The sequence below is a fragment of the Bombina bombina genome, chromosome 5 (genome assembly GCF_027579735.1).
Source record: "Bombina bombina isolate aBomBom1 chromosome 5, aBomBom1.pri, whole genome shotgun sequence".
Taxonomy (NCBI): Eukaryota; Metazoa; Chordata; class Amphibia; order Anura; family Bombinatoridae; genus Bombina; species Bombina bombina.
Window position 1 is genome coordinate 226316247 of NC_069503.1, and position 16877 is coordinate 226333123.

At 42.6% G+C, this 16877-nt stretch overlaps 1 protein-coding gene across 1 annotated transcript in view; it reads left to right on the top strand.

Annotated features, from left to right (window-relative positions):
- Positions 1-16877, top strand: part of KIF5B (kinesin family member 5B) — a 346765-nt gene that overhangs the window by 158405 nt on the left and 171483 nt on the right. Inside the window, exons 6-7 of the mRNA XM_053713860.1 lie at positions 8593-8648; positions 8747-8834. Of these exons, the coding sequence (XP_053569835.1) occupies positions 8593-8648; positions 8747-8834 (144 nt within the window). The remainder of the gene's footprint in view (positions 1-8592; positions 8649-8746; positions 8835-16877) is intronic.

The following is a 16877-nucleotide window of genomic DNA, read 5'->3' on the forward strand; positions in this document are numbered from 1 at the left end:
TTCAAGGATTTTTGGATAAAATCTGTCCAAAATCATTGGATTCAGAGCATTGTCTCTCAAGGGTATCGAATAGGATTCAAAGTAAGACCTCCTGTGAGAAGATTTTTTCTCTCACACATTCCTGTAAATCCAGTAAAAGCTCAGGCTTTTCTGAAGTGTGTTTCAGACCTGGAGTCTTCAGGGGTAATCATGCCAGTTCCTCCTCAGGAACAAGGTTTGGGGTTTTATTCAAACCTATTCATTGTACCAAATAAAGAAAATTTGTTCAGACCAGTTCTGGATCTGAAAATTTTGAATCGTTATGTAAGAGTACCAACTTTCAAGATGGTGACTATAAGGACTATTCTGCCTTTTGTTCAGCAAGGACATTATATGTCCACAATAGACTTGCAGGATGCATACCTTCATATTCCGATTCATCCAGAACACTATCAGTTTCTGAGATTCTCTTTTCTAGACAAGCATTACCAATTTGTTGCTCTTCCATTTGGCCTAGCAACAGCTCCAAGAATCTTTTCAAAGGTTCTGGGTGCCCTATTATCTGTAATCAGAGAACAGGGTATTGCGGTGTTTCCTTATTTGGACGATATCTTGGTACTAGCTCAGTCTTTACATACTGCAGAATCTCACACGAATCAACTAGTCGGAAACATGGTTGGAGGATCAATTTACCAAAAAGTTTCTTGATTCCTCAGACAAGGGTCACCTTTTTAGGCTTCCAGATAGATTCAGTGTCCATGACTGTCTCTAACAGGCAAGAGACGTTTAAGATTGGTCGCAGCATGTCGGCTCCTTCAGTCTCAGTCATTCCCTTCAGTGGCTATGTGCATGGAAGTTTTAGGTCTCATGACTGCAGCATCGGACGCAATCCCCTTTGCTCGTTTTCACATGAGACCTCTACAGCTTTGTATGCTGAATCAATGGTGCAGGGATTATACAAAGATATCACAATTAATATGCTTGAATCCCAATGTACGACACTCTCTGACATGGTGGATAGATAACCATCGTTTGGTTCAAGGGGCTTCTTTTGTTCGCCCATCCTGGACTGTGATCACAACAGATGCGAGTCTTTCAGGTTGGGGGTCTCTGACAGCACAAGGGGTTTGGAAATCTCAAGAGGCGATATTACCAATAAATATTTTAGAACTCCGTGCAATTCTCAGGGCTCTTCAGTTCTGGTCTCTACTAAAGAGAGAACCGTTCATTTGTTTTCAGACAGACAATATCACAACTGTGGCTTATGTCAATCATCAGGGTGGGACTCACAGTCCCCAAGCTATGAAAGAAGTATCTCGGATACTTGCTTGGGCGGAATCCAGCTCCTGTCTAATCTCTGCGGTGCATATCCCAGGTGTAGACAATTAAGGAGGGCTACCAAAATGGTACATGGTCTAAAAAATAAAACTTACCAGGATAGGCTCAATGACCTAAATATGTATAGCTTAGAGGAGAGAAGGGAAAGAGGTGATATGATAGCAACTTTCAAGTACATTAAAGGGTTTAGTAAAACTGAGGCTGTGGGTATTTTACATAAAATGGAAAATTCAAGAACAAGGGGTCATGAGCTCAAGCTAAAGGGTAGTAGATTCAGGAGTAATTTGAGGAAGCACTTCTTTACAGAAAGAGTGATTGATTTATGGAATAAACTTCCTCAAGAGGTAGTAGCAACAAACACTGTGGGGGACTTTAAAAATGCATGGGACAAGCATAGGGCTATCCTACGAACTAGATAAGTTTATACTGTTAGGTAAGGTGGGGCAGACTTGCTGGGCCTATGGCTCTTATCTGCCGTCAATATCTATGTTTCTATGTTTCTATCTCAGCCGCCAGACTTTACATCCAGGGGAGTGGTCTCTCCATCCAGATGTGTTTTCTCAGATTGTTCAGATGTTGGGGCTTCCAGAGATAGATCTCATGGCCTCTCATCTAAACAAGAAACTTCCCAGATACCTGTCCAGGTCCAGGGATGTTCAGGCGGAAGCAGTGGATGCGCTGACACTTCCTTGGTGTTATCAACCTGCTTACATCTTCCCGCCTCTAGTTCTCCTTCCAAGAGTGATTTCCAAAATCATCATGGAACAGTCTTTTGTGTTGCTGGTGGCTCCAGCATGGCCACACAGGTTTTGGTATGCGGATCTGTTTCGGGTGTCCAGTTGCCCGCCTTGGCCACTTCCGTTACGGCCGGACCTACTATCTCAAGGTCCGTTTTTCCATCAGGATCTCAAATCATTAAATTTGAAGGTATGGAAATTGAACGCTTAGTTCTAAGTCATAGAGGTTTCTCTGATTCAGTGATTAATACTATGTTACAAGCTCGTAAATCTGTTTCTAGAAAGATTTATTATAGAGTTTGGAAGACTTACATTTCATGGTGTTCTTCTCATAATTTTTCCTGGCATTCTTTTAGAATTCCTAGAATTTTGCAGTTTCTTCAGGATGGTTTGGATAAGGTTTTGTCTGCAAGTTCCTTGAAAGGACAAATCTCCGCTCTTTCTGTTTTATTTCACAGAAAAATTTCTATACTTCCTGATATACACTGTTTTGTACAGGCTTTAGTTCGTATTAAGCCTGTCATTAAGTCAATTTCTCCTCCTTGGAGTGTTAATTTGGTTCTTAGGGCTTTACAGGCTCCTCCATTTGAACCTATGCATTCTTTGGACATTAAACTACTTTCTTGGAAAGTGTTGTTCCTTTTGGCTATCTCTTCTGCTAGAAGAGTTTCTGAGCTATCTGCTCTTTCTTGTGAGTCTCCTTTTCTGATTTTTCATCAGGATAAGGCAGTTTTGCGGACTTCTTTTCAATTTTTACCTAAGGTTGTGAATTCTAACAACATTAGTAGAGAAATTGTTGTCCCTTCTTTATATCCTAATCCTAAGAATTCTTTGGAGAAATCCTTACATTCTTTGGATGTGGTAAGAGCTTTGAAATATTATGTGGAAGCTACTAAAAATTTCAGGAAGACTTCTAGTCTATTTGTTTTATTTTCTGGTCCTAGGAAAGGTCAGAAAGCTTCTGCTATTTCCTTGGCTTCTTGGTTGAAACTTTTGATTCATCAAGCTTATTTGGAGTTGGGTCAAACCCCGCCTCAGTGAATTACAGCTCATTCTACTAGATCAGTCTCTACTTCATGGGCTTTTAAGAATGAAGCTTCAGTTGATCAGATTTGCAAAGCAGCCACTTGGTCCTCTTTGCATACATTTACTAAAGTCTACCATTTTGATGTATTTGCTTCTTCGGAAGCAGTTTTTGGTAGAAAAGTTCTTCAGGCAGCTGTTTCAGTTTGATTCTTCTGCTTTTTGATTTAAGTTTTTTTCTTTCAAAAGTGAAAATAACTTATTTTTGGGTTGTGGATTATTTTCTCAGCGGAATATGGCTGTTTTTTGTTTTATTCCCTCCCTCTCTAGTGACTCTTGAGTGGAAGACTCCACATCTTGGGTATTGATATCCCATATGTCACTAGCTCATGGACTCTTGTCAATTACATGAATGAAATCATAATTTATGTAAGAACTTACCTGATAAATTCATTTCTTTCATATTGGCAAGAGTCCATGAGGCCCACCCTTTTTATGGTGGTTATGATTTTTTGTATAAAGCACAATTATTTCCAAATTTCCTTTGTTGATGCTTTCTACTCCTTTCTTTATCACCCCACTGCTTGGCTATTCGTTAAACTGAATTGTGGGTGTGGTGAGGGGTGTATTTATAGGCATTTTGAGGTTTGGGAAACTTTGCCCCTCCTGGTAGGATTGTATATCCCATATGTCACTAGCTCATGGACTCTTGCCAATATGAAAGAAATGAATTTATCAGGTAAGTTCTTACATAAATTATGTTTTCTACTCTAGCTAAGCGTACAACTATACCTATTGAGGACAGTTGTGCTTTCAAAGATCCGATGGATAAAAAATTAGAGGGTCTTCTGAAGAAATTTTTTGTTCATCAGGGTTTTCTTCTCCAACCTATAGCATGCATTGTTCCTGTACCCACTGCAGCTTCCTTTTGGTTCGAGGCTCTGGAAGAGGCTCTTCAGGTGGAGACCCCTCTAGATGATATTCTGGATAGAATTAGGGCTCTTAAACTAGCTAATTCTTTCATTACAAATGCCGCTTTTCAACTGGCTAAATTAGCGGCAAAGAATTCAGGTTTTGCCATTTTAGCGCGTAGAGCGTTATGGCTTAAGTCCTGGTCGGCTGATGTGTCATCAAAATCTAAGCTTTTGACCATCCCTTTCAAGGGTAAGACCCTATTCGGGCCTGAACTGAAAGAGATAATTTCAGATATCACTGGAGGGAAAGGTCATGCCCTCCCTCAGGATAAGACAAATAAGATGAGGACCAAACAAAATAATTTTCGTTCCTTTCGAAACTTCAAAGGTGGCCCCACTTCCTCTTCCCCTGCTGCAAGGCAAGAGGGGAACTTTGCTCAATCCAAGTCAGTCTGGAGACCTAACCAGGCTTGGAACAAAGGTAAACAGGCCAAGAAGCCTGCTGCTGCCACCAAGACAGCATGAAGGGGTAGCCCCCGATCCGGGAGCGGATCTAGTAGGGGGCAGACTTTCTCTCTTTGCTCAGGCTTGGGCAAGAGATGTTCAGGACTCCTGGGCATTAGAAATCGTAACCCTGGGATACCTTCTAGACTTCAAGGATTCTCCTCCGAGGGGGAGATTTCATCTTTCTCAATTGTCTGCAAACCAGACAAAAAGAGAGGCGTTCTTAAGTTGTGTAGAAGACCTAGATACCATGGGAGTGACCCGCCCTGTTCCGAAAGCAGAACAAGGGCAAGGGTTTTACTCCAATCTGTTTGTGGTTCCCAAAAAGGAGGGAACCTTCAGACCAATCTTAGATCTCAAGATCCTAAACCAATTCCTCAGAGTCCCATCCTTCAAGATGGAGACCATTCGGACTATTTTACCAATGATCCAGGAGGGTCAATATATGACCACCGTGGACTTAAAGGATGCGTATCTACACATCCCTATTCACAAAGATCATCATCAGTTCCTCAGGTTCGCCTTTCTGGACAGGCATTACCAATTTGTGGCTCTTCCCTTCCGGTTGGCCACGGCTCCCAGAATTTTCACAAAGGTGCTAGGGTCCCTTCTGGCGGTCCTAAGGCAGTGGTGCCTTATCTAGACGATATCTTAATTCAAGCGTCGACTTTCCAACTAGCCAAGTCTCACACGGACGTTGTGTTAGCCTTTCTAAGATCTCATGGGTGGAAGGTGAACGTAAAAAAAGAGTTCTCTTTCTCCTCTCACAAGAGTTTCATTCCTAGGGACTCTGATAGACTCGTGGACATGAAAATATTTCTGACGGAGGTCAGGAAATAAAAAAATTTAGTCACCTGCCGAGCTCTTCATTCCATTCCTCGGCCGTCAGTGGCTCAGTGTATGGAGGTTATCGGTCTAATGGTAGCGGCAATGGACATAGTTCCGTTTGTTCGCTTACATCTCAGACCACTGCAACTATGCATGCTCAGACAGTGGAATGGGGATTATGCAGATTTATCTCCTCAGATAAATCTGGATCAGAAGACCAGAGATTCTCTTCTTTGGTGGTTGTCACAGGATCACCTGTCCCAGGGAATGTGTTTCCGCAGGCCAGCGTGGGTTATAGTGACGACAGATGCCAGCCTACTGGGCTGGGGTGCAGTCTGGAATTCCCTGAAAGCACAGGGTTTATGGACTCAGTAGAAGGCCCTCCTACCGATAAATATTCTAGAACTGAGGGCGATATTCAATGATCTTCAGGCATGGCCTCAGCTGGCTTCGTCCAGATTCATCAGATTTCAGTCGGACAACATCACGACTGTGGCTTATATCAATCATCAGGGGGGAACAAGGAGTTCCCTAGCGATTATAGAAGTTTCAAGAATAATCCGATGGGCAGAGACTCACTCTTGCCATCTATCAGCAATCTATATCCCAGGGGTAGAGAACTGGGAGGCGGATTTTCTAAGTCGTCAGACTTTTCATCCGGGGGAGTGGGAACTCCATCCGGAGGTGTTTGATCAACTGATTCAGCTATGGGGCACACCAGAATTGGATCTGATAGCATCTCGTGAGAACGCCAAACTTCCTTGTTACGGGTCCAGGTCAAGGGATCCTCAGGCAGTACTGATAGATGCTCTAGCAGTACCCTGGTCGTTCAACCTGGCTTATGTGTTTCCACCATTCCCACTCCTTCCGTGTCTGATTGCCAGAAACAAACAGGAGAGAGCTTCTGTGATTTTGATAGCAACTGCGTGGCCTCGCAGGACTTGGTATGCAGACCTGGTGGACATGTCTTCTCTTCCACCATGGACTCTACCGCTGAGACAGGACCTTTTGATTCAAGGTCCGCTCAAGCATCCAAATCTAATTTCTCTGCGGCTGACTGCTTGGAGATTGAACGCTTGATTTTATCAAAGCGGGGTTTCTCTGAGTCGGTCATAGATACCTTGATTCAGGCTCGAAAGCCTGCCACCAGGAAAGTCTATCATAATATATGGCGTAAATATCTTTATTGGTGCAAATCCAAAGGTTACTCATGAAGATCAGGATTCCTAGGATTTTGTCCTTTCTCTAAGAAGGATTGGAGAAGGGATTATCAGCTAGTTCCTTAAAAGGACAGATATCTGCTCTATTCTATTGCACAAGCGTCTGGCAGATGTTCAGGCGTTCTGTCAGGCTTTAGTTAGAATCAAGCCTGTGTTTAAACCTGTTGTTCCGCCATGAATTTAGTTCTTAAAGTTCTTCAAGGGGTTCCGTTTGAACCCATGCATTCCATAGATATTAAGCTTCTATCTTGGAAAGTTCTGTTTCTAGTTGCTATCTCTTCAGCTCAAAGAGTTTCTGAACTATCTGCATTACAATGCGACTCGCCTTATCTTGTTTTCCATGCTGATAAATGGTGGTTTTGCGTACCAAACCTGGATTCCTTCCTAAGGTTGTTACTAACAGGAATATCAATCAGGAAATTGTTGTTCCTTCTCTATGTCCTAATCCTTCTTCTAAGAAGGAACGTCTGTTGCACAACTTGGACGTGGTTCGTGCTTTGAAGTTTTATTTGCAAGCAACCAAAGATCTCCGTCAAACATCTTCTTTGTTTGTTGTCTATTCTGGAAAGCGTAGACGTCAAAAGGCTACGGCTACCTCTCTTTCCTTTTGGCTGAAGAGCATCATCCGTTTGGCATATGAGACTGCTGTACAGCAGCCTCCCGAAAGGGTTACAGCTCACTCTACTAGAGCGGTGGCTTCCACATGGGCTTTTAAAAATGATGCTTCTGTTGAACAAATTTGTAAGGCTGCGACTTGGTCTTCGCTTCATACCTTTTCCAAATTTTACAAGTTTGATACTTTTGCTTCTTCGGAGGCTATTTTTGGGAGAAAGGTTCTGCAAGCAGTGGTGCCTTCCGTTTAGGTTCCTGTCTTGTCCCTCCCTTCATCTGTGTCCTAAAGCTTTGGTATTGGTATCCCACAAGTAAGGATGAAACCGTGGACTCAGTACATCTTGCAAAAGAAAACAAAATTTATGCTTACCTGATAAATTTCTTTCTTTTGCGATGTACCGAGTCCACGGCCCGCCCTGTCTATTCAAGACAGATAGTATTTTTTATTGAAAACTTCAGTCACCTCTGCACCTTACAGTTTCTCCTTTTTCTTCCTAAGCCTTCGGTCGAAAGACTGGGGGGTGGAGTTAAGGGGGGGAGCTATAGAGACAGCTCTGCTGTGGGTGCTCTCTTTGCCACTTCCTGTAGGGAAGGATAATATCCCACAAGTAAGGATGAAACCGTTGTCTCGCTACATCGCAAAAGAAAGAAATTTATCAGGTAAGCATAAATTTTGTTTTTTTAAGTTAATATGTCTTTACAGAGTATCTTTTTAAGTAGGTATTGTCTCGGTAGACGTTTCCCATGTCAAATATGTTTAATTAGAAAAAAATTAAAGTTAAAGGGACATTGTACAATATTATCTCTCATTTAATGTGTTCCTAATGATCCATTTTACATGCTCAAGCATATTAAATTGTTTGTAAATAGGTCCTTCATCTTTTTGTTATTTGAATAGCGGCTTTTGCCTATTGAAACTGCCACCTATACAGAAAATTGTAATGTTGCTGTTGTTGGCTATGGAAAAGCTATGTATACAATTTGGTAGCAGAAGATATAAATTATACACCCTCAGTTGCAGGTGGCGGAGAGAGCAAGCCCATTTGAAGGAGCAACTTTGAATACATTGAACTCTTAACAGTTGATTGCATTGTCCCTTTAAATTCATTGTATCCACCAGAAACTAGTTTTGAAGAGGATTTGAGATATCAGCATTTTTGCTCTTATTGGAGGGATACTGCCTTATTCTAAAATGTTTACATTGTTTTTTTAGACAAAATGTTGCTTTTGAGAGAGTAAGAAATACAGAAGTATGTCAACAACCAGCCTTGACTTCTTATTGCTAATTCTGTGCTCTAAAAATTTCAAGTGCACTTAATACAAAAATTATACTGCTTTATGCAAAATATTGTCTGCTCGAACTCTGTAAACTGCAAGTTGAATTAACTAATTCTGGCATGGTCTTTTTCCTTTTTTTTTTTTTTTCTTTCTTTCTAGTATCAAAAACAAATCTCTCTGTTCACGAAGACAAAAACAGAGTACCATATGTAAAGGTGGGTGTTAGATTTGTTTATATAATTTCATGTATATGAGTTCAAGTCATTTGATGTAGACATTGTTTTTAATGTTTATTTTTTTTTCTCTTCTAAAGGGTTGTACAGAACGTTTTGTATGTAGTCCAGAAGAAGTGATGGATACTATAGATGAAGGAAAATCTAATAGACATGTAGCTGTGACAAGTGAGTGTTGTATTAAATGCACATACATTAAATCATATACTTTAATAACATATACATTAGGGTTTGACACATCTGTTTAACATTTAGGAGCCTCTAAGAATATTTAGAAGTAAAAATCTACCTTTAGGAGCCAGTCATTAGTAGTAATATATAGCTATATGGAGAATAAGTAAAAAAGTTAGGAGCCATGGATAAAATTCTAGGAGCCGGTGGCACCCTTGTCCCTAGTTTTTTCAAGACCTGATATACAGTATTGCAACACATTTAAATCTGAGCTGAGGTAAAAAAATAAATAAAAAATTAAGAGTTAATCTAGCAATTCACCTAATTAGTACAGTCCTGTCTACTCTTGAGTGGATTTTCATCGCGTGCTGCATCAACAGAAGATGCATACTCCTTTATTTACATTTTCATACTGAAGGTTTTATTTTCAATCCTTTCCTTTTTATTATAGTGAATGATCTTGTTTAGTTACCTCTGTGATATGTCACTAAATGTTGCACGTCAGCTATTTATCAATTCATTTTTCTCCAACATAGGTGTGTCCGGTCCACGGCGTCATCCTTACTTGTGGGATATTCTCTTCCCCAACAGGAAATGGCAAAGAGCCAGCAAAGCTGGTCACATGATCCCTCCTAGGCTCCGCCTACCCCAGTCATTCTCTTTGCCGTTGTACAGGCAACATCTCCACGGAGATGGCTTAGAGTTTTTTAGTGTTTAACTGTAGTTTTTATTATTCAATCAAGAGTTTATTTTAAAATAGTGCTGGTATGTACTATTTACTCTGAAACAGAAAAGAGATGAAGATTTCTGTTTGTATGAGGAAAATGATTTTAGCAACCGTTACTAAAATCCATGGCTGTTCCACACAGGACTGTTGAGAGGAATTAACTTCAGTTGGGGGAACAGTGAGCAGTCTTTTGCTGCTTGAGGTATGACACATTCTAACAAGACGATGTAATGCTGGAAGCTGTCATTTTCCCTATGGGATCCGGTAAGCCATTTTTATTCAGACAGTAAATAAGGGCTTCACAAGGGTTTATTAAGACTGTAGACATTTTCTGGGCTAAATCGATCATATTTACACATATTTAGCCTTGAGGAATCATTTAATCTGGGTATTTTTTGTAAAATAATATCGGCAGGCACTGTTTCTCCAACATAGGTGTGTCCGGTCCACGGCGTCATCCTTACTTGTGGGATATTCTCTTCCCCAACAGGAAATGGCAAAGAGCCCAGCAAAGCTGGTCACATGATCCCTCCTAGGCTCCGCCTACCCCAGTCATTCTCTTTGCCGTTGTACAGGCAACATCTCCACGGAGATGGCTTAGAGTTTTTTAGTGTTTAACTGTTGGTGTGAATCTAAAGGATTCCCTTGGGACAAGGTTAAGATTCCTAGGATTCTATCCTTCCTTCAAGAAGGATTGGAAAAAGGATTATCTGCAAGTTCCCTGAAGGGACAGATTTCTGCCTTGTCGGTGTTACTTCACAAAAAGCTGGCAGCTGTGCCAGATGTTCAAGCCTTTGTTCAGGCTCTGGTTAGAATCAAGCCTGTTTACAAACCTTTGACTCCTCCTTGGAGTCTCAATTTAGTTCTTTCAGTTCTTCAGGGGGTTCCGTTTGAACCCTTACATTCCGTTGATATTAAGTTATTATCTTGGAAAGTTTTGTTTTTAGTTGCAATTTCTTCTGCTAGAAGAGTTTCAGAATTATCTGCTCTGCAGTGTTCTCCTCCTTATCTGGTGTTCCATGCAGATAAGGTGGTTTTACGTACTAAACCTGGTTTTCTTCCAAAAGTTGTTTCTAACAAAAACATTAACCAGGAGATTATCGTACCTTCTCTGTGTCCGAAACCAGTTTCAAAGAAGGAACGTTTGTTGCACAATTTGGATGTTGTTCGCGCTCTAAAATTCTATTTAGATGCTACAAAGGATTTTAGACAAACATCTTCCTTGTTTGTTGTTTATTCAGGTAAAAGGAGAGGTAAAAAAGCAACTTCTACCTCTCTCTCTTTTTGGATTAAAAGCATCATCAGATTGGCTTACGAGACTGCCGGACGGCAGCCTCCCGAAAGAATCACAGCTCATTCCACTAGGGCTGTGGCTTCCACATGGGCCTTCAAGAACGAGGCTTCTGTTGATCAGATATGTAGGGCAGCGACTTGGTCTTCACTGCACACTTTTACCAAATTTTACAAGTTTGATACTTTTGCTTCTTCTGAGGCTATTTTTGGGAGAAAGGTTTTGCAAGCCGTGGTGCCTTCCATTTAGGTGACCTGATTTGCTCCCTCCCTTCATCCGTGTCCTAAAGCTTTGGTATTGGTTCCCACAAGTAAGGATGACGCCGTGGACCGGACACACCTATGTTGGAGAAAACAGAATTTATGTTTACCTGATAAATTACTTTCTCCAACGGTGTGTCCGGTCCACGGCCCGCCCTGGTTTTTTAATCAGGTCTGATAATTTATTTTCTTTAACTACAGTCACCACGGTACCATATGGTTTCTCCTATGCAAATATTCCTCCTTAACGTCGGTCGAATGACTGGGGTAGGCGGAGCCTAGGAGGGATCATGTGACCAGCTTTGCTGGGCTCTTTGCCATTTCCTGTTGGGGAAGAGAATATCCCACAAGTAAGGATGACGCCGTGGACCGGACACACCGTTGGAGAAAGTAATTTATCAGGTAAACATAAATTCTGTTTTTAGACACTTTATTCTATAGGGGCTTTCCCTAATCATAGTCAGAGCCTCATTTTCGCGCCGGTATGGCGCACTTGTTTTTGAGAACAGCATGGCATGCAGCTGCATGTGTGTGGAGCTCTGATACATAGAAAAGTCTTTCTGAAGGCATCATTTGGTATCGTATTCCCCTTTGGGCTTGGTTGGGTCTCAGCAAAGCAGATTCCAGGGACTGTAAAGGGGTTAAATATAAAAACGGCTCCGGTTCCGTTATTTTAAGGGTTAAAGCTTCCAAATTTGGTGTGCAATACTTTTAAGGCTTTAAGACACTGTGGTGAAATTTTGGTGAATTTTGAACAATTCCTTCATACTTTTTCGCAATTGCAGTAATAAAGTGTGTTCAGTTTAAAATTTAAAGTGACAGTAACGGTTTTATTTTAAAACGTTTTTTGTGCTTTGTTATCAAGTTTATGCCTGTTTAACATGTCTGAACTACCAGATAGATTGTGTTCTGACTGTGGGGAAGCCAAGGTTCCTTCTCATTTAAATAGATGTGATTTATGTCATAAAAAATTTAGTAAAAATGATGCCCAAGATGATTCCTCAAGTGAGGGGAGTAAGCATGGTACTGCATCATCCCCTCCTTCGTCTACACCAGTCTTGCCCATACAGGAGGCCCCTAGTACATCTAGCGCGCCAATACTCCTTACTATGCAACAATTAACGGCTGTAATGGATAATTCTATCAAAAACATTTTAGCCAATATGCCCACTTATCAGCGAAAGCGCGACTGCTCTGTTTTAGAAAATACTGAAGAGCATGAGGACGCTGATGATATTGTTTCTGAAGGGCCCCTACACCAGTCTGAGGGGGCCAGGGAGGTTTTGTCCGAGGGAGAAATTTCAGATTCAGGAAAAATTTCTCAACAAGCTGAACCTGATGTGATTACTTTTAAATTTAAGTTGGAACATCTCCGCGCTCTGCTTAAGGAGGTGTTATCCAATTTGGATGATTGTGATTATCTGGTCATTCCAGAAACACTATGTAAAATGGACAAGTTCCTAGAGGCCCCGGGGCCCCCCGAAGCTTTTCCTATATCCAAGCGGGTGGCGTACATTGTTAATAAAGAATGGGACAGGCCCGGTATACCTTTCGTACCTCCCCCATATTTAAAAAATTGTTTCCTATAGTCGACCCCAGAAAGGACTTATGGCAGACAGTCCCCAAGGTCGAGGGGGCGGTTTCTACTCTAAACAAGCGCGCCACTATACCCATAGAAGATAGTTGTGCTTTCCAAGATCCTATGGATAAAAAATTAGAAGGTTTGCTAAAAAAGATGTTTGTTCAGCAAGGTTACCTTCTACAACCAATTGCATGCATGGTCCCTGTCACTACAGCCGCGTGTTTCTGGTTCGATGAGCTAGAAAAGGCGATTATTAGTAATTCTTCTTCTTATGAGGAGATTATGGACAGAATTCGTGCTCTTAAATTGGCTAATTCTTTCACCCTAGACGCCACCTTGCAATTGGCTAGGTTAGCGGCGAAAAATTCTGGGTTTGCTATTGTGGCGCGCAGAGCGCTTTGGTTAAAATCTTGGTCAGCGGATGCGTCTTCCAAGAACAAATTGCTTGACATTCCTTTCAAGGGGAAAACACTGTTTGGCCCTGACTTGAAAGAGATTATCTCTGATATCACTGGGGGCAAGGGCCACGCCCTTCCTCAGGATAGGTCTTTCAAGGCCAAAAATAAACCTAATTTTCGTCCCTTTCGCAGAAACGGACCAGCCCCAAGTGCTACGTCCTCTAAGCAGGAGGGTAATACTTCTCAAGCCAATCCAGCCTGGAGACCTATGCAAGGCTGGAACAAAGGAAAGCAGGCCAAGAAACCTGCCACTGCTCCCAAGACAGCATGAGATGCGGGCCCCCGATCCGGGACCGGATTTGGTGGGGGGCAGACTCTCTCTCTTCACTCAGGCTTGGGCAAGAGATGTTCTGGATCCTTGGGCGCTAGAAATAGTCTCCCAAGGTTATCTTCTGGAAGTGATTCATCCTGTTCCATTAAGAGAACGAGGGATGGGGTTCTACTCCAATCTGTTCGTAGTTCCCAAAAAAGAGGGAACGTTCAGACCAATCTTAGATCTCAAGATCCTAAACAAGTTTCTCAAGGTTCCATCGTCCAAAATGGAAACCATTCAAACAATCCTTCCATCCAGGAAGGTCAATTCTTGACCACGGTGGATTTAAAGGATGCGTATCTACATATTCCTGTCCACAAGGAACATCATCGGTTCCTAAGGTTCGCATTCCTGGACAAACATTACCAGTTTGTGGCGCTTCCTTTCGGATTAGCCACTGCTCCAAGGATTTTCTCAAAGGTACTAGGGTCCCTTCTGGCGGTGCTAAGACCAAGGGGCATTGCTGTAGTACCTTACTTGGACGACATTCTGATTCAAGCGTCGTCCCTTCCTCAAGCAAAGGCTCACACGGACATAGTCCTGGCCTTTCTCAGATCTCACGGATGGAAAGTGAACGTGGAAAAGAGTTCTCTATCTCCGTCGACAAGAGTTCCCTTCTTGGGAACAATAATAGACTCCTTAGAAATGAGGATTTTTCTGACAGAGACCAGAAAAACAAAACTTCTAAGCTCTTGTCGGATACTTCATTCCGTTCCTCTTCCTTCCATAGTGCAGTGCATGGAAGTGATAGGTTTGATGGTAGCGGCAATGGACATAGTTCCTTTTGCGCGCATTCATCTAAGACCATTACAACTGTGTATGCTCAGTCAGTGGAATGGGGACTATACAGACTTGTCTCCGAAGATACAAGTAAATCAGAGGACCAGAGACTCACTCCGTTGGTGGCTGTCCCTGGACAACCTGTCACAAGGGGTGACCTCCCGCAGACCAGAGTGGGTCATTGTCACGACCGACGCCAGTCTGATGGGCTGGGGCGCGGTCTGGGGATCCCTGAAAGCTCAGGGTCTTTGGTCTCGGGAAGAATCTCTTCTACCGATAAATATTCTGGAACTGAGAGCGATATTCAATGCTCTCAAGGCTTGGCCTCAGCTAGCGAGGGCCAAGTTCATACGGTTTCAATCAGACAACATGACGACTGTTGCGTACATCAACCATCAGGGGGGAACAAGGAGTTCCCTGGCGATGGAAGAAGTGACCAGAATCATTCAATGGGCGGAGACTCGCTCCTGCCACCTGTCTGCAATCCACATCCCAGGAGTGGAAAATTGGGAAGCGGATTTTCTGAGTCGTCAGACATTGCATCCGGGGGAGTGGGAACTCCATCCGGAAATCTTTGCCCAAATCACTCAACTGTGGGGCATTCCAGACATGGATCTGATGGTCTCTCGTCAGAACTTCAAGGTTCCTTGCTACGGGTCCAGATCCAGGGATCCCAAGGCGACTCTAGTAGATGCACTAGTAGCACCTTGGACCTTCAAACTAGCCTATGTATTCCCGCCGTTTCCTCTCATCCCCAGGCTGGTAGCCAGGATCAATCAGGAGAGGGCGTCGGTGATCTTGATAGCTCCTGCGTGGCCACGCAGGACTTGGTATGCAGATCTGGTGAATATGTCATCGGCTCCACCATGGAAGCTACCTTTGAGACGAGACCTTCTTGTTCAAGGTCCGTTCGAACATCCGAATCTGGTCCCACTCCAGCTGACTGCTTGGAGATTGAACGCTTGATCTTATCAAAGCGAGGGTTCTCAGATTCTGTTATTGATACTCTTGTTCAGGCCAGAAAGCCTGTAACTAGAAAAATTTACCACAAAATTTGGAAAAAATATATCTGTTGGTGTGAATCTAAAGGATTCCCTTGGGACAAGGTTAAGATTCCTAAGAGTCTATCCTTCCTTCGAGAAGGATTGGAAAAAGGATTATCTGCAAGTTCCTTGATGGGACAGATTTCTGCCTTGTCTGTGTTACTTCACAAAAAGCTGGCAGCTGTGCCAGATGTTCAAGCCTTTGTTCAGGCTCTGGTTAGAATCAAGCCTGTTTACAAACCTTTGACTCCTCCTTGGAGTCTCAACTTAGTTCTTTCAGTTCTTCAGGGGGTTCCGTTTGAACCCTTACATTCCGTTGATATTAAGTTATTATCTTGGAAAGTTTTGTTTTTGGTTGCAATTTCTTCTGCTAGAAGAGTTTCAGAATTATCTGCTCTGCAGTGTTCTCCTCCTTATCTGGTGTTCCATGCAGATAAGGTGGTTTTACGTACTAACCTGGTTTTCTTCCAAAAGTTGTTTCTAACAAAAACATTAACCAGGAGATAGTCGTGCCTTCTCTGTGTCCGAAACCAGTTTCGAAGAAGGAACGTTTGTTGCACAATTTGGATGTTGTTCGCGCTCTAAAATTCTATTTAGATGCTACAAAGGATTTTAGACAAACATCTTCCTTGTTTGTTGTTTATTCTGGTAAAAGGAGAGGTCAAAAAGCAACTTCTACCTCTCTCTCTTTTTGGATTAAAAGCATCATCAGATTGGCTTACGAGACTGCCGGACGGCAGCCTCCTGAAAGGGTCACAGCTCCTTCCACTAGGGCTGTGGCTTCCACATGGGCCTTCAAGAACGAGGCTTCTGTTGATCAGATATGTAGGGCAGCGACTTGGTCTTCACTGCACTCTTTTACCAAATTTTACAAGTTTGATACTTTTGCTTCTTCTGAGGCTATTTTTGGGAGAAAGGTTTTGCAAGCCGTGGTGCCTTCCATTTAGGTGACCTGATTTCCTCCCTCCCTTCATCCGTGTCCTAAAGCTTTGGTATTGGTTCCCACAAGTAAGGATGACGCCGTGGACCGGACACACCTATGTTGGAGAAAACAGAATTTATGTTTACCTGATAAATTACTTTCTCCAACGGTGTGTCCGGTCCACGGCCCGCCCTGGTTTTTTAATCAGGTCTGATAATTTTTTTTTCTTTAACTACAGTCACCACGGTATCATATGGTTTCTCCTATGCAAATATTCCTCCTTAACGTCGGTCGAATGACTGGGGTAGGCGGAGCCTAGGAGGGATCATGTGACCAGCTTTGCTGGCTCTTTGCCATTTCCTGTTGGGGAAGAGAATATCCCACAAGTAAGGATGACGCCGTGGACCGGACACACCGTTGGAGAAAGTAATTTATCAGGTAAACATAAATTCTGTTTTCTCCAACATAGGTGTGTCCGGTCCACGGCGTCATCCTTACTTGTGGGATATTCTCTTCCCCAACAGGAAATGGCAAAGAGCCCAGCAAAGCTGGTCACATGATCCCTCCTAGGCTCCGCCTACCCCAGTCATTCTCTTTGCCGTTGTACAGGCAACATCTCCACGGAGATGGCTTAGAGTTTTTTAGTGTTTAACTGTAGTTTTTA